The following is a 22,676-nucleotide window of genomic DNA, read 5'->3' on the forward strand; positions in this document are numbered from 1 at the left end:
ATAGAAATGCGTAAGCAACAGGGCTTTGGTGAGACTGTTAAAAATAGAGATATCCTATCTATTGGGCATCTCAAACTTAAATATCGTTTGCTTCATTATTTTCTGAGCTATGTCATTTTACTAAAATTTTCAAACTATTCTCAAATTAGTGACATCAAACTCCAATTTATGTACGCTATGAATTTTAACATCAAAATCAATTGGATTCAGATGATAATGAGACAAATGTAGAATGTTCGAGGAACTCAAAGCCCATTTGCCCTATGCAATTTTCATAACCAATATTCTTGAACATTTCGGTGTTTCTACTAATGGTGAAACCAAGGTCGCTCTAAATCTTCCAGAAAGCAAGATTGATGTGGAAGTTGTCCACAAAATGGGTTTCTCCACAGATCCTCATGACCGTCGCACCTATAAGCATCGATCTGATAGAACGAATGCACTTGCTGATCAACCAGAACCTACCAATCCTAACCCTCCTAAACCTCAACCTTATGAGTTTCATGCTCAATCTTCCTCATATGTTGTCATGCCTACCAGTTAGATGATTATGGACGAGTTGCTTTCTCTTCGAGGCTACATCACTAACCATATTGATGCCTTTGATACTCAGAATCAACAAATCCAGTTTCAACTTCATTGTCTCCCTTCTAAGCTGAGTAGCATAGACATTGATGAAGACAACTCTGAGCCCGAGTCTTAGATTGTGTCTAGGATTTATGTTTGTATTGATGCATGATTCTGAACAATTTACTGATTTTATGGTTGTAATCATATCATATTCTCGGACAAAATTTGCTTTATGTTGTTTTGTTGAACATCTCTATTTTATGATATGCATTGTGATGTTATGAATATGTATGTTATATATATATATATTGTGTTGGACTCTTGGCTTTTCTACTTTTTGATAAAGTCAGAAGGGGAGAAAAGTTGAGAGAAGTGTATTTTCTGTTTAAAACATTTCAGACACATAACTCCAAATGAAAGGGAGAGCATACAAAATAGGGGGAGCATACTCAAGTCATCTTAACATATCTCAAAGTATGCTACTCTCAGAAAACTACATTGTTAAATAAGATATTGGTTTGTCATTATCAAAAAAGGGGAGATTGTGAATAAGATCTTTGCTCCTAACCTTGGCACATTTTTTATGAAGACATCAACATCACCAAAAAGAAGAAAAGGAAGAATACTTATGAAGACAAAACTACAAGAAAATTAGTCTAAGTCTAAATAGGTACTTCTATCCTATGCTCTTGAATATACAATAGTAGTAATTCTCAAACTATTTTTAAAATAAAATTGAAACACTTCAAATATACTCAAAACAATTTTCAAAGATAGTGTATAACGGGTTACTACATCTAAATAACAGGTTACGTGTGTTAGAAAAGACTTATCCAACTTAAAACTGATCATAATAATCCATTATTGTCTTTGAGTTACAGATTACCAGTTTTAATGAAGTTGAGTAACCGATTACCCACTTGTTGTAATCGATTACTCTAAATCGAATTTAAATGCCTAGTTGACAGAATGTTTGGGTAATCGATTACCCACTGGTTGTAATCGATTACTAAGAGTTGTTGTATCAGATTTCAGATTTCAAAATGAAAGGTTTTCATCCCAAACGAAATATCTTCACTCCAATCTATTCCTACCTTTTTGTATACGCACTATGGGTGATTGGAAAGTCTATGTAAAGGCATTGAATCTCACAACACAAACACACAACTCTCATACAAATTTTAAAAGCTCTTACACACATTCTGAAATTATTTTTTTGCACTTTTGGCAACTAGTTCTTAAACTTTTAAAGTTGATTTTTCTGAAGTTGCTTAAAGTAAAGTGTTTCAAAGTTTACCAACTTATAAAGAGCATTATTACTAAGTATACAAAAGAGTTGATTGGATTGCAAGTTATATTACTTTCAAACTTGTAAAGGCAATCTGTCATTGTTGTACATTCTTCATTATTATTGTAGAATATTTTCTTTCACAAGGGTGTGATAAGAAAGGGGATTAGAATCACTTCGAAAGGTGTTTTTCCAAGAGTGAATAAGGATTAGGGAGTGTGTAAGGTACATAGAGATATCGGGGAGAGATATTGTTTGAGCTAGGTCTTATAGTTGTTTACTTATTATACATACTTATTATCGGGGAGTGTGTAAGGTAGTTCGAAACTTGTAATTCATCATGTTTGAGTGCGGAATATCATTATTATATATATTTATATACTTATTATACATATTTTATTTTTATTAAAATCGATTTAAAAGTAGTTTCTCATTATCTAAGTAACTTCAATTTTTGTTATCGTGTAAGTAGAGGCGAGAATCCCTTGCAGTTCACAAGCTCACAATTAATTTGTCAAACATCACAATTTTAATTAAAAAATCAAAAAAATATTGTACAGATTTGTGTATTCCCTCCCTCCAGTGAGTGAAAACTGAAAGAAATGGCATCCGTTGATGTTATCAAATCATGCATCGATTCCGTTACACAGGTAAACAAACATGGCTCCCTTTCTTTCTTCATTTCGTTATTTACTATTGCTCGGCAGATACGCACTCCCAAAGAATTAGTTCCTTGTCTAAAAGGCTGAGGGAAAAATTCAAGTTTCTAAGGGTTTTGCAGTTTCTGCAATTAATGGGTTTGTTGTTACTGCAATTATGAATTCTAATGTTATAATGCTGCACAATTGAATTTTGTTTTCATGCTATGTGATCCATCTTGTTTAATTGAACGTTTTTCTGTTCCTTTTTTCCCAGATATTGGAGTATGTAGAAGGTGCTATTGTTTATTTAGATGCTGGATCTACGGAAAGTTTTCAGTTTATTGGGGCATACCCTTTACTTCTCAATCATGGAGCTCGAGCTATTTGCAGTTTGGAAAACATGTCTTCATTTGATGCTGTAAGTTGTAGTGTTTGTGTATCATATAGAGACTGGTTTTCTTGTATGGGAAATAATTGAGGATATAGATTTACCGTTTTTCTTTTGAGAAAAAGATTTATATAGTCGATCCATGTCATGACTATTCGATAAAGTTTTATATTGGGGTTGTCGATTGCTTGACACAAATCTACTCTTTTTCCTGTCTCGGGACTGACTATGGAAAAATATTCAACAAATCACAACATAGGCAAAAGGTTGATGCTGTAAGTTGTAGTGTTTGTAAGTGTCATAGAGACTGGTATTCTTGTATTGGAAATAGTTGACGATATAGATATTATCATTTTTCTTTTGTTAAGAAGATTTATGTAGTGGATCTATGTCATGACTATTCGATAAAGTTTCATGTTGGGGTTGTTGATTTCTTGACACAGATCTCCTCTTTTTCCTGTCTTGGGACCGGGCATGAAAAAAATAAAATATTCAACAAAAATCACCACATATTTAAAAGTTGCAGTGTTTGTGCGTCTTAGAGAGACTGGAATTCTTGTATTGGAAATAATTGACAATATAGATAGTACCACTTTTCTTTTGTTAAGAAGATTTATATAGTTGATCCACGTCATGACGATTCGATAAAGTTTTACGTTGGAATTGTTTATTGCTTGACTCAAATCTCCTCTTTTTCATGGCTAGGGACTGGCTGTGGAAAAATATTCAACAAATAACAACATAGCAAAAAAGTTTGGGGAACATCTTTTGTAGAAAAGGTGGTAGAATTCACCTTAAGTGGTTTGGGCATGTGTGGAGAAAAAATGTGGTAAGAAGAGTAAATCAAACAGATGGTAGCCTAATAGTTAGGGAAAAAGGGAGACAGAAGAAAATATTGGTGATACTAGTGAAAAGGATTTAGATTTAAATGGTTTGTCTATAGACATGATTTATGATAGGACATTATGACACGTTTGATCTATATAGATGACCCCACATTGTAGAAAAGGGCTTGGTTGTAAGAAGATTTTTCCTTATAAGATGTTTACATCTGCTGATTCAGATGTCTTGCTATGTCAAGTATGTTTGCACTGTTATAATGTAGATTATTATCACGCTGACTTCCTGAACTGTGATTTACTTTTACCTTTGGTTTTGTGTTAGATGGTTGATTGGAACTCATCTTCTGATCCTGCAAGGAAACTTGTGGTTATCACATCACGTCTGCTAAGTGATGCACATCGGTATATTTTACGCTGCCTGAGCTCACATCAAGGTGTTCGTCATTGCACTATATTTACATCTATTTCTGAGGTGCTTATTTGTAAATTACTGCTCTTGGCCTTTTTTTGTTTTTCTTGCTCTGCTTTGTATTTCTTTGATGTTATTTTATTTTTCTTTCCTTGCATTGCAACTGTATGATGAACTATGCATGTGTATGAGAGTGAATTATGATTTCACCATAATCCATGGAGTGTTCATTAGCATTCAGTTCAGAGTATTAGATGAGTAATTGATTAGTTGCAAGGCCAGTAATAATATTAGTGGCATCTTGAATTAAAATTGGTTTCCGTAGTTGTTTAAGTGAATAAGTTAAAGTTACAGTTGTTATTGGTAGATGCAGAATTTGTTAGCCCCTGTAAAATTGTTTGGGTTATCACCAGTTCTTTTTAACCTATAAAATGATCTTCCAGTATGCCATTAAGGTTGTAAATGGCCGAGATACCTTATTTAATTAGCAATTTTGAGTCTAGATCTCTTTAATGCTTTGTTAATGTACATGATTAATGATAGAGTATTATGACGTCATTCGATCCATATAGCCGACTCCACCTAGTGGGATAAAGACTTGGTTGTTGGTTGTTGTTGATTCTATAACACTTTAAACTAATCTGGGTGATAGGAGTTACTTTTGCTCGAATAAAGACATGCCATTTCATTTATCAGACATTATCAACATAAGGGTGAAAGGTTTATATGGAAATGTGATGATATAATGATAACAATTTGAGTTATTTTGTTCCAATTCCTGTTTCCTACTCGGTTCTTTTACCCTCTTCCTCTTCCTTTTTTTTTTCCTAATTCTAGTCAAAATGCAGGTATCTCATGCAGTGTTTCCCGGTTCACCTCTGGGACCAGATGCATATCATGAATACGAATCCTTGCTGGTCCAAGATTATGAAGAACTAACTAAGAAATTTGGAACAAAATCTGGGATGTTTGGCAGCAATGGACCAGAAAAGCTTAACTTTGAAGATGATGGTTCACGGTTTCCTTCCAGTGGAGAGGAGGTTCCTCATCTTGAATCTAGTTCAAGTGGAAGAGGCTTTTATGAACACAATCCATTAGACTTTACTGAAAATGCAGTGTTGAAGTTGCTTGTTTCTGTTCATCATTTTCCCATGATTCTGTGTCCTATTTCATCAAGAGTATTTGTTCTACCTTCAGAAGGATTAGTGGCTGAATCATACTTATCAGCTGAACATGAAGATTCCATTAGTCCCGGTTTGCCTCCATTAAGCACTGGTGTGCTTTCTGATGCTGATGATGTGCCTCCTGGGGTAACACTTACAGCCAACTTTCTCTACCATTTGGCAGCCAAGGTAACAAGTGACACACAGGCTTTTGCTGAAAACTTCTGCTTTCTAGTGATTTGATTTCAGTACCACATACAATCAAAGCTAAAACCTTGATTTCTCTCCCATTTGAAGCTTGTACAGCGTATAAAATGTGTGATAGAACTTCTGTATTGTACTACTGTAGCTGTACATTATTCTGAAAATAAGACTAGATTAAATTGTCTGTCAAATTACTTTTTGGTGTGCTGAATTCTTGTCTGTGAAGAGTGTCTTTAATTCTTCCATAACAGTGATAATATTTTCACATTACACGGAATACACACTCTCTGGAACATTTGGTTTTGTTTGTTGTTTCTCCTTCAATCTGTTACCTTGGCCGTTAATTATTATTTTTTATAATGTAGATGGACTTGAAAATGGAAATTTTCTCCCTTGGTGATACGTCAAAAACTATTGGAAAAATCTTGACAGACATGTCCAGTCTGTATGATGTAGGTCGCCGTAAGAGATCAGCAGGGCTGTTACTCATTGATCGCACACTTGACCTTCTTACTCCTTGTTGTCATGGGGACTCACTTGTTGATCGTATGTTTTCTTCTTTGCCCCGTAGAAGTAGAACCACATCCCAGGGTAAGGGTTCAGGAATCTTACTCAAACATGGTTCTTCCTACCTACAACGGGCTCCTTTAGATGTTCAAATACCAGTTGCAAAGATGTTGAATGAAGAAGATAGCCAAATAGACAACTTTCGGCTTATAGAAAGTGTTGAAGCTTTTCTGCATGGGTGGAATCATGGTAACAATGATTCTCATATGGCAGATTTGCTCAATCTTAGTCAGAACATTCATGACAAGCCTCATCCTTCTGACATAGAGATACTTTCTGGGTCTTTTGTCTCCTCTGAAAGTTTTCGTGGAACAAAGTTCTTGGAAGCTTTACTAGATATGAAAACAAAAGATGGGGCCTTATTGGTGAAAAAATGGCTACAAGAAACTATACGCAGGGAAAATGTAATTTTGAATATGAAGTCTCGCCCTGGACAAGTTACAAAATCCGAGTTGCTTGCCATGATCAAAGCATTGGCCAGGAGCCAGTCATCTTTATTGAGGAACAAAGGAATTATACAATTAGCTTGTGCCACATTATCAGCCCTTGAGGAATCTAATTGTGCCAAATGGGATGCATTTATCAGCGCAGAGAAGATTCTGAGTGTAAGTTTGGGTGAAACCAGTCAAAGTCTTGCTGCTCAAATTTGTGATCTCATCAATAAGAGTGCTTTGTTGGGGTCACATGTAAATAAAGGAAAAATGGATACGTCAAAGGGGATACTTTCATTGCAAGATGCTTTGCTGTTGATGATTGTTGGATATATATTAGCTGGTGAGAATTTTCCAACATCTGGTTCTGATGGTCCGTTTTCCTGGCAAGAGGAACATTTGTTAAAAGAAGCTGTTGTAGATGCCCTTCTTGAAAATCCATCGGTAGAAAATCTCAAACTTCTAGATGGGATTAGGGAAGAGCTTGAAGCTAATGCAAACAAATTGAAATTGAAGGAAACTGCTGAAGAGCCTTCAGAACTAGACATTGATGATTTTGATGATGATCAATGGGGCAAATGGGGTGAAGAAGAGGGTGATGATGATAATAGAAATGAGCAAGTGTATGACGATGTGCAGCTGAAGTTGGAGTTGCGTGATAGGGTGGATAACTATTTCAAATTCCTTCATAAACTATCCACTCTGAAAATAAAGAATGTACCACTAAGGGATGGATCATTGACAGTGGATGGTAATTTTGGTGAGGATACCTATATGGGAAAAGGATTGCTCTATAAGCTGCTCACAAGGGTGTTAGGTAAGTACGATCTACCAGGGTTAGAATATCATTCATCCACTGTGGGACGACTTTTTAAGAGTGGGTTCGGACGATTTGGCCTTGGTCAGGTGATTTTGGTTTCTTAACATATGCACGAATCTTGTTTTAACTGTCCAGTTCTTCAAATATGCTTATTGTTAATTTTTCCTTTCTTTTTTCATCCTATGAATATGATGCCGCAGGCGAAACCAAGTCTTGCTGATCAAAATGTCATTTTGGTGTTTGTTGTTGGGGGCATCAATGGGGTTGAGGTAAGATTCTTGAATGCCTTGGTTTCCTCTTTCATTTTCTTCCCTACATGTTCTTTACAATCTGGTTCAGCTAATACCAAGATGGTCATCATATTATCATGACATCTTTTACGATGTCGAATTGAATATTTTCTGAAAGATAACATCTTGATTGTAATTTTACTTCATATCCATGTTTTTTTGGTATAACCAAGGGTATCATTTCACCTTATGGGTAATGAACTAATTCCTTTTGGGGTGTATGACTACCTCTCCAACAAGTGTCGTTCCCAATAATTGAACCTTTAACTTTTTGGTATATCTGGCGATCCAATGAGACTTTACACAACTAGACTAACGTTTCGTTGGTCTTTATATCCGTATTTAATAATTTAATACTTGATCATGTATACTAAAAACTGAAAGTGGTCCTTTGTTAGAATGGCACAGAGAGCTAACATTATTTTTGTACCTTACTTCGATTAGGTACGTGAAGCTCAGGAGGCGTTGTCTGAAAGTGGAAGACCTGATATTGAATTGATTGTTGGTGGAACAACTTTTCTTACTCCTGATGACATGCTTGATTTACTACAAGGAGATTTTAGTTACATCTAATTCTTCCATCACTAGAAAATAGGATACTGGAATTAAATTCAGTTATGTGTTTTTAAAATACTGTATTTTGTAACTATATAACGAGTTCAAATTTTATTTTCTTTATTCACAAAGGAAAAACCAATGATTTGTTTGGTTGTAAAACCCTGTTTTTTGTAACTATATAATGAGTTCAAATTTTACTTTCTTTATTCACGAAGGAAAAGCCAATGTTTTCTTCGGTTGTCGATTTTGGCTTCCAAAAAAAGGTGTGAAAATTAGATGAGTTATCCAGTCTTTTTCACAAAAGACACGTGGTTACTATAAAATGATCATTCAATCTGCCAAATTCAAACCACAAATCCAGCCAACACATGAAATCAATCAACATGTAAACATGTCAATATGAAATTTAGTTTAAAAAAATAAATGCAAATTGATAACCATTCACTCGCAACGTAGGACTTAACTTAAACATGCACGACTATCTATCATTTATTTCTTAGCTCATATATGCAAGCAAATCTCTTCATACCTATATTTTACAATTAACAAACTAGTTAACCATTAAATATATTGATGCATCAAAAGTGATGACCGCTCAACGTTAGCCATAAGCAATCAAATAAATGACAAGAAAATTTGGTAATAGAATTATATTAATTGTGTCTACATCCCTAGGGCATCGAAAGATTATCAATATATTATTAGATATTATGATTACAAGCTATAGATCACCTATGAGCGGACCCATATTGTGTTTCAAATTGGTGCAAGTTATAGCAATGAGCTTGAGACCAATAGATTTGGTCTATCTCCCACCTCCAATCCTAAACAATGTGTGTCATCTCATAATAGTATATTTCAAATAAATTCTAACAATATTCACATTGATTTGAAATATCTCGCTCTTTAGGAATTCTACGCAACAATCTCCACCTTAGCTAATATCTCACTACACCTTACCCATTGCATAATGTCGCGCCCCGATTTTCGGCTACACGACCTCTTTGGGAGTCATCACCACGTCTTTTGTGGCTAAAACGTGGAAAACTCAAATTAAGCCCAAATTAGGATAAAACAGTCTTTTATATAAGAGTTTGAGTTCGGGAGTCGATTACGAATCGATGAAGATATTTTCACCTCGTTCGTCCATAATTAAAAGGTACCATAACTAATTGCATGATTTAAATGCCCTTAATTTATTTGAAACTAAATTCTCTAAAACAAAATATTTATTCTTCTATTTTTGTGTCTGACAAGAATTCATCTTGCTCCTACGTATCCCTAGGTCCAATATGAAAATCAAGACTACGTAGTTCTGGTTTTAAAATGGTTTGTTGGAAAAATAATTATCTCTTTGAAAATGGTGAAGCAACAAAAACTAATATCCGCACCGCTCTCATTTCAAAGAGGTTTGAAAATAATTATAATATTTTTTGGTTATTTATTGTTACTTTAGTAATTAATCGAGTGAAAAGAAACATCGTAACACGACCATTCAATAATGATATGAGGACAATAAATGTTACTACGATCTGCCTCCATACTTTGATTACTCACAAAAAGTTATAAATTTTTTATAAGCAATAACAATAATATTGTAAGGTATCAAGGGTTGCAATACACCTAAAAGGGGGGGTTGAATAGGTGTAGCAGTTAGAATATCCGCTTTTCGAAACTCAACACTTAATGCTGAATCACCCCTATTTAATCGATTAAAAGAATGTGGATAATCGATTAACGGACTTGATTTAATCGATTAAAACAGAAACAATAAGCTTAGACAGATTCAATTACTTGCACGACAATTAACCGATAAGTGAGTTCTAAAAAACGATCTTGTTCCTTACATGCCAAATAGTCCATATAGAAATGAACCAAAGAGACATCCACATTCTTAAAGCTTTGGTCTCCAAACACATCAAGTGCAAGTGGGAGGAAAAATTTACCTTAGCATCATTGGATATAGTTGAGATGATATCAAACTGGGAGTAGAGATATTGCCATACATGATAAGACTTGGAACAAGTATAGAATAGATGGTTTATTTCCTCCTCCTCTTCCACACAGAAAGCACAACACGAGATTACATTTGCTCCTAGGATTCCCATTTGAACAAGACATAGCTTTGTTGGAACTCCACCCACAAATAGTTTTCATACTAAGCATTTCATCGTTGGTGGAACGGTACATTCCCATAACTTCTTGAAAAGCCCCTTCTCAACCATTCCATCTTCAAGAGAAATGACTTTATAAGCATTTCTCACCGAATATTGGCCACTTTTGTCATGAATCCAAAGTCATCCATATGAAACATCAAGATTTGGTGCATAATTCTCTTGTTGATTTAATAGGTCTTCATACTCCTCTTACTCCCAAATGAATAAACTCTGCCTCCATGAAAGCTTCCACGTCCAAGCTGCATTTCTCCATTTCCCCATAGAACTGACTGAAGCATCTTTATCAAGTGTTACTTGAAACAATCTGGCAAAAGTGTCACTTTTAAGATTGACCCCCTCCACCCATGAGTGACCAAAATCTCACATCTCTTCCAGAACCCGACTTCCTACTAAAAACTTCATCCAACAAATCATTCCTGATACCTTCTTTATTATTACTAAGATTACCTATATCTGTCCACCAAGAAGAACCCCTCTTAAAACATTCATGATCCTTATCTCCGCCACCCCGAAAGACATCAACTCCATATCTATATTGTAAAACTTTTACCCAAAGGAAATCTCTCTTAATAAGCAATCTCCATCACCATTTATCTAATAGAGCTAGATTAAACAAAAAAAAAAGCTAACTTTTACCTAAATGGTTCACTTCTTTAGAAATTAGTTTTTAAACTAAGGCAAATACATAAATATGGTAAACTATAGATCTGAACTATATACGTATCAACTAAACCTAAAAAGAAAAAAAAAAGATATATGAAATGTAAACCTCCAATTTTGACCAGAAGATAATTTAATTGATAAGTAAATAATTCTTGAAACAAAGGTAAGGCGAGAAAACCTTGAAACGGAATTAGGCCCCTTTGGCCCAAACATATTAGGGATGGAAAACCTAATCTTATTCCCCTTAATAAGTATAACATAGCAACTAAGAGAACCCTAATTAAAATAAGAAGAAGGAGGAGGCAACAACCATATTCAGATTCTATCAACCAGAGAAGTTGGAAAAGCTTACAAGGCAAACTCCATTTGTTTCTATTTCCACAAGCTCATAAGGTTTCCCTCTGCTCTTTTCTTCTTCAACTTTAATAAAATTAATGATATGAGGCTGTGTTTTCAAAATGATATTGTCATAAAATAAGAGTGTTGTGGTTTCTATTCTCTTTTCTATATCGAGTTATCGGTGCTGAAAAGGGTGAACTGAAATTCCCCCGGAATCACCATTGGATTTGGTGTAACCGTGAAGCACTGCGATCGTCGAACACAACTCTTGGGCATGCACCCGCTCTTCGTGTGACTGCCACCGCGCCGACAAGCCATGACACAGAACCAGACAACGGTCATGGAGTACTGCGCTTCTCAAGCGTCATTGCCGGCTGGATTGTGTTGTGCAGGGCTATCTCCGCCGGCCATGGGGGGCTGGATAGGGTGCCAAACTGACACCCATGGTGTAGTCTGGTGGCCACGCCGCCACTAGTAGGGATTTTTAGCAGTCCTGGCAGTGGGTGGGTTTCCATCTAAACCTTAATTCTTAAATTAAATTCATCATAACCTTAATCCCCAAATTGATTTTAAAACCATAACCCCAAATTGATTTAATTTCAACCTAACTCCAATTTAATTTTAGTCTTAAACCCCCAAATTAACCCTAACACTAAATTCCTAAATTGAATTTCACCTAAATTCCCAAACCAATTGAAAACCTTAACCCTAAAACTTTAATTAATTTCCCATTTTTTATTTACTTTTATATTTTTTCTTTTTTTAGGTTTATTTTTATTAATTTTATATAAACTATATTTTATTTGTATATTACGTTTGTTATTTTGATGTTATTTTTTTGGGTTTATTCATTCTGTTTGCTTTTTAATTATTTATTGTGTTTTATAAATTGTTTATTTATTTAATAATATAGTATTTAAATATGAAAAATTCAAAACAATTTAATTAAATCAAGGAGAGGTAGTGCACTGTGGGACTTGGACTCTGTCGCATTACCTCAAATTGACATTTTCCAAAATATTTCATTAAATAAAGGAGATGTAGCGCACTATGGGACTCATACCTAATCGCGCTACCTCAAATTGACATTTTCAACAATAATTTAATTAAATCAAGAAGAGGTAGTGCTCTTTTGGACTGATGCCCTGTCGCGTTACCTCAAGTTGACATTTTCCAAAATATTTTAATTAAATCAAGTAGAGGTATGACATTATGAGACTCGTGTCGTATCGCGTTACCTCAAATTGACATTTTCAACAATAATTTAAATCTCTCTAAAGATATGAAAGTGAAAGAGCAATGATTTTCAGAACAAAGTAAAATCTGTTTTTCGTGTGTGTTCTAACTTCTTATGAATTTATAATATGAAGGAACATCAAAAACTTGGGTTTATATACAATTCTATTTCCAGTTGTAGTTAATCGATTATCACTAAATTTAATTGATTAGCGAATCTTTAAAATACCTGAAACCAGAAATTGCAACAATCCTTAATTTTGACTAAACACATACTTAATCGATTAACGGATTCCCAAGAATTCATTGCTTAATCTATTAAAATATCTCTAAATCGATTATTGGTTTTACAAAAAGATATTTCAATGTTATTTGAACCTCGTACGTGATTTGTAAAAGTATGATGTATGACTTTGAATGATGCATGATTTAAAACTGTTTTTAAATGCATCCAAAATCAGATGATCATGTATGTATGCATATGCATGTAAATCTTGTATGTATGCATGTATGTCTCATTTTAGTTATGATTGATTTTATCTTGTGAGACTTCCATTAGGGTTCATTCTAACGTAAACTCTTTCTAAGCAAACATCTTAACACCTAGTACAGATATAAAAACACTTAGCCTCTAGATCTTTTTGAATACTTTATCTTGTATGAAACTTGAGTCTTAACTTTGTTGTTGACTTGGTTGTTTGTTGATTTGTTCATCCCTTAAAGCTTGTCCTTGATATATAATCTTTGTTGACGATCTTTGTCTATATCAAACTTTGTCTTTCATCAACCTTTGTCTTTATTAAAATCTGTGTGATGCATGCCTGCATACATCTGCTCATTCATGCATGCATGCATGCATCTTCAATTTTATCGAAAAAAATACATTTCTAGATGTCTAAGAACTAATTTTAAAATAATTGGAAATTTCGATGAATCACTCTTCGGCATGTGGCGACTCAACAACCATTTCAAAGGTTGTAGTCTAGCATTTTCTGCCACTCGATTGCATTTCACCAAACCGACATGTATATATATAAATATATGTATAGAGGAAGGATCCATTTACACTCAATTTAAGTTACACTAGTTATACTCATTCTCAACCATTCATTGTCTTAGATCTAACAGACAAAATGGGTGAGTACAAAAAGTGATGAGAGAGAAAAATAGAAATCTTAAATAACTTTTAAGTTTCACTTATTTTGTCCATTAGATATAAGAAAATGAATGATTGAGATTGAATATAACTAGTTTAACTTAAATTGGGTGTAAACGGATCCCTCCTTATATATCGTGTTTTTTCTTCTCTTTTTTTTTATTTCAATTTTTTTTATTTTTTAATAAATCAAAAATAAAAAATTAAATTTTTATATTTCAATTTCAAATTGAAATTTTTTTATAATAATTAAACTAAATAATTAAGAATTATAAATATAAATAAGAGTAAATTACACTGACAGTCCCTGAGTTTTAGTGAAATTACACAAACTACCCCTCACTTTTTTACACCTACACAAACCTCCCCTAATTTTTATACTTTCATTACACTGATCACCCCCTGCATAAGAAATAAGTGTAATATTTTAAACAAAAAATGTGATAAACACAATTAAGTTAAACAAAACATGATATATTGTGGGGACAAGTCCAAATAATAAATGAGCCAATATTTCTTTATTATTTTTGGTTCGTTACACTATATTTCTTTAGAATTATTGATGCATTTTGTAACCAAAAATAATAAAGATACATTGATTTATATATTATATAGACTTGTCTACACAATATATCATGTTTTGTTTAACCTAATTGCATTTATCATATTTTTTTTAAAATATTACACTTATTTCTTATGCAATGGTGGTCAATGTAATGAAAGTATAAAAATTGGGGGAGGTTTGTGTAGGTGTAAAAAAGTGAGGAGTGATTTGTGTAATTTCACTAAAACTCAGGGGGTTTCAGTGTAATTTACTCTATAAATAATTATAATATTTAATGTTTTATCGTCCTAATTAATTTGTGGAATTTGATATATTCTATTTATTCCATTATTTCTTTAAAAATAACTAAAAATGTTTTAGTACTCTAATAAATTTATGGACTTTGAATAGTCCATTCAAGAGTTGCAATGTCTCTTCGTTTTTGCCTCAAGTCAGTCGATCTATGACATCATCTCTTTCATTTTAATTTCATTTGTTCAAATAAGGTATATTAAAGTCCATGCAATTAGCGAGTGTATTATTTTATTACATGTGATTGCGGTGCTAAGACCTTTCCTGATCCATTCGACACTCAGGTTGAGCGCCGAGGTTTAAAGACCATGTTTTCCAATTTGGTGTTAAAATAGAGTTTTCTATGTTTGAATTGCAAAAAAATAGTAACTACTCAAAATGATTTAAGAGAGGTCTAAATTGATTTTTATCCTTTATCTAAATTGAGATCTCTCACACACACATAATCAGAAAGAAGAAATTTATGTGATTTTAATAGAGTTTTGTTTAAGTTTTCATCATTTGGATTTTCTTTTCTAACATAACAGTTTATTTTATGAAAAAACTATTACATTTTCTAATAAACTAACCTAGAGGTTCTATTAATCATAAAAAGACATGTCTCAATCAATAAAAAACTGTTTTGAAACAATCACAGTATACACAACCCTAATTAGGATCATAACTGTAGTATATTATATTGCAGGAAAATAATGAAAATTCAAAGATCTTTAGGCCAACTAATCATGCATGAAATCAGTTAGTGTAAAATTTACATAAAATCACCACAATCTCAACCATAATTATACCTCAATGACAACGATAACTACTACCTCTATTTATTGCACTTTAAAGACCGATATAAATAATTCTAATAATGAAAGTAACCCTACAAAACATGCCTGTGGCCTATTATGAATAATAAAAATTGAAATAGACTTTTTGGCCTACGAATCATGCATGTTGCTGTTGTTTGATGCAAACAAAGTCACCCTCACCCCCCGTCAGTATATGCATGAAAACTAAGACGTGGAAGCAGAAAAACAAGAATTGAAGCAAACACATCCACCCTTTAAAAACACCAAAACCACCCACCCATCTCCCTTCCACGTTCCTTACATGCAAAAGTGCAAAACCTCAAATCTTTCTATAAAATGCCCCTACCATGCATATTCATTCTCCATCCTTAACTCAGTTATAACAAGTAAGTCATAATATCCCACTGAAATGGCTAAGCTCACTATTCTCATAGCCCTTGTTGCTGCTCTTGTACTAGTGGTCCACACTAGCGCCTTTCAATCTTCTAAACAAAGCTGCAAGAGGCAACTCCAGCAGGTGAACCTGAGGCACTGCGAGAACCACATAGCTCAGAGGATTCAGCAACAACAAGAGGAGGAAGAAGATCATGCTCTAAAATTGCGAGGAATCAAGCATGTTATTCTACGTCACCGAAGTAGCCAAGAATATTCAGAAGAATCAGAAGAACTGGATCAATGCTGTGAGCAACTGAATGAGCTTAATAGCCAGAGATGCCAGTGCCGTGCATTGCAGCAGATATATGAGAGTCAAAGCGAGCAATGTGAGGGAAGTCAACAGGAACAGCAGTTGGAGCAAGAGCTTGAGAAATTGCCTAGGACTTGTGGGTTTGGACCCCTTCGCAGGTGTGATGTTAACCCTGATGAAGAGTGAAATGTAGTACAGGATATGATAGCTTATTCTTGAAGGTTATAAGCTATCTTTAATTATGCTTTTAATAAAGATCATAATCACTAGTTCATGATCATGTATCTAAGGTAACGTAAAGCATTTAAGGTATGCTTTATCGTTTGCCTATGCTTAGTTAATGAGTTGAAATAATGATGTTAAACTGAAATATTTTCTTCCGCTACATATGATTTGGCTTTGCCGTCAAAGTTACTTATTTTATTTTATAATTATATAATAAATTAAGTGTTCTATTAATCCATAAAAATGATTTAAGTAGGCCAATTAATAATAAGGGCCAGGAATAGGTAAGGCCCCCGGTCTCGTCTTAGTAAGAGCTTACTACCTGGCCTTTAATAGATTTACTAAGACTTAGTTAAGGTTGTTTAAATAAACCAAACACTAATCAAATGGTTCACTTTTTTTTTATAAGTAGTGAATTTTATGAAAATAAAAATATAAATTAGGAGAATAAATGGTACATCTATTCATAATCACAAATATTAACAAGAAGAAACACACTAAGACAGGTTCAATACTCATTCCAAATATGAGAATTTGAAATTCTTACATCAGGTACTTAGGATGTTCCAAGAATGTAAAAATATAAAATCAATCACCTCTTCAAGATGAAACTGTCAGTTCTAAAAAACGATATTCTTCCTTATATGCCAAATAGTTCATATAGAAATGAACCAAAGAGACATCCACATTCTTAAACCCTTGGTATCCAAACACATCAAGTGCAAGTGGGAGGAAAAGTTTACCTTAGCATCATTGGATATAGTTGAGATGATATCAAACTGGGAGTAGAGATATTGCCATAATGATAACACTTTGAACAAGTATAGAATAGATGGTTTATTTCCTCCTCCTCTTCCACACAAAAAGCACAACACGAGATTACATTTGCTCCTAGGATTTCCATTTGAGCAAGACATAGCTTTGTTGGAACTCCACCCACAAATAGTTTCCATACTAAGCATTTCATCGTTGGTGGAACATTACATTCCCATAACTTCTTGAAAAGCCCCTTCTCAACCATTCCATCTTCAAGAGAAATGACTTTATAAGCATTTCTTACCGAATATTGGTCACCTTTGTCATGAATCCAAAGTCATCCATCTGAAACATCAAGATTTGGCGCATAATTCTCTTGTTGATTTAATAGGTTTTCATACTCCTCTTACTCCCAAATGAATAAACTCTGCCTCCATGAAAGCTTCCACGTCCAAGCTCCATTTCTCCATTTCCCCATTGAACTGACTGAAGCATCTTTATCAAGTATTACTTGAAACAATCTGGCAAAAGTGTCACTTTTAAGATTGACCCCCTCCACCCATGAGTGACCAAAATCTCACATCTCTTCCAGAACCCGAGTTCCTACTAAAACCTTCATCCAACCAATCGTTCCTGATACCTTCTTTATTATTACTAAGATTACCTATATCTGTCCACCAAGAAGAACCCCTCTTAAAACATTCATGATCCTTATCTCCGCCACCCCGAAAGACATCAACTCCATATCTATATTGTAAAACTTTTACCCAAAGGGAATCTCTCTTAATAAGCAATCTCCATCACCATTAATCTAATAGAGCTAGATTAAACAAAAACAAAAAACTTACTTTGACCTAAATGGTTCACTTCTTTAGAAATTAGTTTCTAAGCTAAGGTAAATACATAAATATGGTAAACTATAGATCTGAACTATATCCGTACCAACTAAACCTAAAAAGAAAAAAAAAAGATATATGAAATGTAAACCTCCAATTTTGACCAGAGGATAATTTAATTGATAAGTAAATAATTCTTGAAACAAAGGTAAGGCGAGAAAACCTTGAAACGGAATTAGGCCCCTTTGGCCCAAACATATTAGGGATGAAAAACCTAATCTTATTCCCCTTAATAAGTATAACATAGAAACTAAGAGAACCCTAATTAAAATAAGAAGAAGAAGGAGGCAACAGCCATATTCAGATTCTATCAACCAGAGAAGTAGGAAAAGCTTACAAGGCAAACTCCATTTGTTTCTATTTCCATAAGCTCATAAGGTTTCCCTCTGCTCTTTTCTTCTTCAACTTTAATAAAATTAATGATATGAGGCTGTGTTTTCAAAATGATATTGTCATAAAATAAGAGTGTTGTGGTTTCTATTCTCTTTTCTATTTCGAGTTATCGGTGCTGAAAAGGGTGAACTGAAATTCCCCCGGAATCACCATTGGATTTGGTGCAACCGTGAAGCACTGCGATCGTCGAACACAACTCTTGGGCATGCACCCGCTCTTCGTGTGACTGCCACCGCGCCGACAAGCCATGACACAGAACCAGACAACGGTCATGGAGTACTGCGCTTCTCAAGCGTCATTGCCGGCTGGATTGTGTTGTGCAGGGCTATCTCCGCCGGCCATGGGGGGCTGGATAGGGTGCCAAACTGACACCCATGGTGCAGTCTGGTGGCCACGCCGCCACTAGTAGGGATTTTTAGCAGTCCAGGCAGTGGGTGGGTTTCCATCTAAACCTTAATTCTTAAATTAAATTCATTATAACCTTAATCTCCAAATTGATTTTAAAACCATAACCCCAAATTGATTTAATTTCAACCTAACTCCAATTTAATTTTAGTCTTAAACCCCCAAATTAACCCTAACACTAAATTCCTAAATTGAATTTCACCTAAATTCCCAAACCAATTGAAAACCTTAACCCTAAAACTTTAATTAATTTCCCATTTTTTATTTACTTTTATATTTTTTCTTTTTTTAGGTTTATTTTTATTAATTTTATATAAACTATATTTTATTTGTATATTACGTTTGTTATTTTGATGTTATTTTTTTGGGTTTATTCATTCTGTTTGCTTTTTAATTATTTATTGTGTTTTATAAATTGTTTATTTATTTAATAATATAGTATTTAAATATGAAAAATTCAAAACAATTTAATTAAATCAAGGAGAGGTAGTGCACTGTGGGACTTGGACTCTGTCACATTACCTCCAATTGACATTTTCCAAAATATTTCATTAAATAAAGGAGAGGTAGTGCACTGTGGGACTCATGGCCAATCGCGCTATCTCAAATTGATATTTTCAACAATAACTTAATTAAATCAAGAAGAGGTAGTGCTCTTTGGGACTGATGCCCTGTCGCATTACCTCAAGTTGACATTTTCCAAAATATTTTAATTAAATCAAGTAGAGGTATGACATTATGAGACTTGTGCCTTATCGCGTTACATCAAATTGACATTTTCAAAAATAATTTAAATCTCTCTAAAGATATGAAAGTGAAAGAGCAATGATTTTCAGAACAAAGTAAAATCTGTTTTTCGTGTGTGTTCTAAGTTCTTATGAATTTATAATATGAAGGAACATAAAAAACTTGGGTTTATATACAATTCTATTTTCAGTTGTAGTTAATCGATTATCACTAAATTTAATCGATTAACGAATCTTTAAAATACCTAAAACCATAAATTGCAACAATCCTTAATTTTGACTAAACACATACTTAATCGATTAACGGATTCCCAAGAATTCATTGCTTAATCTATTAAAATATCTCTAAATCGATTATTGGTTTTACAAAAAGATATTTCAATGTTATTTGAACCTCGTATGTGATTTGTAAAAGTATGATGTATGACTTTGAATGATGCATGATTTAAAACTCTTTTTAAATGCATCCAAAATCATATGATCATGTGTGTATGCATATGCATGTAAATCTTGTATGTATGCATGTAAGTCTCATTTTAGTTATGATTGATTTTATCTTGTGAGACTTCCATTAGGGTTCATTCTAACGTAAACTCTTTCTAAGCAAACATCTTAACACCTAGTACAGATATAAAAACACTTAGCCTCTAGATCTTTTTGAATACTTTATCTTGTATATCTTGAGTCTTGACTTTGTTGTTGACTTGGTTGTTTGTTGATTTGTTCATCCCTTAAAGCTTGTCCTTGATATATAATCACTGTTGACGATCTTTGTCTATATCAAGCTTTGTCTTTCATCAACCTTTGTCTTTATCAAAATCTGTGTGATGCATGCTTGCATCCTCAATTTTATCGAAAAATACATTTTTAGATGTCTAAGAACTAATTTTAAAATAATTGGAATTTTCGATGAATCACTCTTCGGCATGTGGCGACTCAACAACCATTTCAAAGGTGGTAGTCTAGCATTTTCTGCCACTCGATTGCATTTCACCACAACGACATGTATATATATAAATATATGTATAGAGGAAGGATCCATTTACACTCAATTTAAGTTACACTAGTTATACTCATTCTCAACCATTCATTGTCTTAGATCTAACAGACAAAATGGGTGAGTACAAAAAGTGATGAGAGAGAAAAATAGAAATCTTAAATAACTTTTAAGTTTCACTTATTTTGTCCATTAGATATAAGAAAATGAATGATTGAGATTGAATATAACTAGTTTAACTTAAATTGGGTGTAAACGGATCCCTCGTTATATATCGGGTGTTTTCTTCTCTTTTTTTTTATTTTTTAATAAATCAAAAATAAAAAATTAAATTTTTATATTTCAAATTCAATATTTTTTTATAATAATTAAACTAAATAATTTAGAAATAAGTGATCACCCCCTGCATAGGAAATAAGTGTAATATTTTAAACAAAAAATGTGATAAACACAATTAAGTTAAACAAAACATGATATATTGTGGGGACAAGTCCAAATAATAAATGAGCCAATATTTCTTTATTATTTTTGGTTCGTTACACTATATTTATTTATAATTATTGATGCATTTTGTAACCAAAAATAATAAAGATACATTGATTTATATATTATATAGACTTGTCTACACAATATATCATGTTTTGTTTAACCTAATTGCATTTATCATTTTTTTTTTAAAATATTACACTTATTTCTTATGCAAGGGTGGTCAGTGTAATGAAAGTATAAAAAATGGGGGAGGTTTGTGTAGGTGTAGAAAAGTGAGGGGTGGTTTGTGTAATTTCACTAAAACTCATGGGGTGTCAGTGTAATTTATGAAAGTGCGCATGTCAAGAGGAACACTTTGGAAAGCTCTCTCATTATATGTCATGGTTTTGATGAGGACAACTTGTGCTAATAAGAGCTTGAAGATCATCAACAAATCAACAGGCTTAAGTCTTTTGATTGGTACTAGACTTAGATTAGAGACTAGTTTAGGTTGAGTCTAAGGCTTAGGTAACCCTAACACATGTCTCATATGCTTAAAACTTTTAAATCATTTCATCTTTGAGATATGTCATTTATAATATGTTCATGCATCACATAAATACATGTCTATGTGCATCTTAGGCATAAACTTAGTGTTAAACATGTATGAATCAAGTGCATAACATATTTGAGTTTCTGTAATTGAAAATACATATGAAAATATGCTGTTAATCGATTAAGGCATATGTTAATCGATTAACCTAACTTTTTTAAAAGCTGTTGAAACTGAAAAAACTTGGAAAACAGAATCAGTTACGTTTTTGAACAACGTTAATCGATTAACCAAGGCTTTAATCGATTAACTAGGCTGCAGAACTGATTCTTCATAAACTGCGTTTTCAGAATTGATGTCATAACTTGCATGTTGCATTTCTTAGAGAGTTAGAGCATATTTCGTGATATTTGTTGCATCTAGTTGATATTGCATTTGTGAGTTTAGAAAGGAGAGAATTCTATGCTTTAGGATTGAGTGGATATGCTTTAACATATTCTCTCTTTATTGCATTTAATCGGTTAACTTGTATAGTAGAATTAATTGCTATATTCTGTATTTGTGCTATACTGTTAATACTCTGATAAAATTGTAAGCTCTGTGTATTCATTTCATTATCGGTTAATTATCATGCAAGAAACCGAATCTGTCTGAGCTTGTTGTTCGGTCTTAATCGATTAAGCCAATTGCGTTAATCAATTATCATCATTCCTTTAATCGATTAAATTGGGGTAATTCAGCATTAAGTGTTGATTTTCGAAAATCGGATATTTTAACCGCTACACCTATTCAACCCCTCCCCCTTCTAGGTGTATTTTAACCATTAATACCTAACAAGTGGTATAAGAGCTAGTACGAAGTGCTAGCTCAACCGCGTATTCGTGATCCTAAGGAAAAAAGAATGGGTTCTTCAAACCCGTTTGGTGGTGATGGTTCATCCATTAACCGACCACCTATATTTAGTTGTGAAGGGTATGCCTACTGGAAAGTCCGCATGCAAATCTTTATAGAAGCCATAGACTCGGATATTTGGGAATCCGTAGTCAACGATCCTTTCGTTCCACATCATCTAGTGGACGATGAACCTAAAGACAAGCCTAAAAGTCTATGGACCGATGATGAGCGCAAGAGGGTCCAGTATAACCTACGCGCCAAAA

At 33.6% G+C, this 22,676-nt stretch overlaps 2 protein-coding genes across 3 annotated transcripts; both read left to right on the top strand.

Moving 5' to 3' along the window:
• The first annotated feature begins 2,383 nt into the window (after positions 1-2,383).
• LOC109338862 (sec1 family domain-containing protein MIP3) lies at positions 2,384-8,377 on the top strand. 2 transcript variants are annotated; one of them, XM_019576212.1, is made up of 7 exons: positions 2,384-2,508; positions 2,774-2,917; positions 4,052-4,201; positions 4,987-5,490; positions 5,871-7,409; positions 7,524-7,592; positions 8,058-8,377. In XM_019576212.1, exons 1-7 carry the CDS (start codon positions 2,461-2,463, stop codon positions 8,184-8,186), a joined length of 2,583 nt encoding a protein of 860 aa, XP_019431757.1. In that variant the 5' UTR covers positions 2,384-2,460; the 3' UTR covers positions 8,187-8,377. The 2 variants fall into 2 exon arrangements, with proteins under 2 accessions (XP_019431757.1, XP_019431758.1); XM_019576213.1 differs by lacking the exons at positions 2,384-2,508; positions 2,774-2,917 and having other exon boundaries at positions 4,059-4,163.
• Positions 8,378-15,759: 7,382 nt separating this feature from the next.
• On the top strand, positions 15,760-16,460 carry LOC109338861 (conglutin delta-2 large chain-like). Its single transcript, XM_019576211.1, has one exon. The coding sequence runs from the start codon at positions 15,805-15,807 to the stop codon at positions 16,264-16,266; it is 462 nt and encodes a 153-aa protein (XP_019431756.1). The 5' UTR covers positions 15,760-15,804; the 3' UTR covers positions 16,267-16,460.
• Positions 16,461-22,676: the final 6,216 nt, after the last annotated feature.

Source organism: Lupinus angustifolius, unplaced genomic scaffold (genome assembly GCF_001865875.1).
Source record: "Lupinus angustifolius cultivar Tanjil unplaced genomic scaffold, LupAngTanjil_v1.0 Scaffold_45_127, whole genome shotgun sequence".
NCBI classification, from domain to species: Eukaryota; Viridiplantae; Streptophyta; class Magnoliopsida; order Fabales; family Fabaceae; genus Lupinus; species Lupinus angustifolius.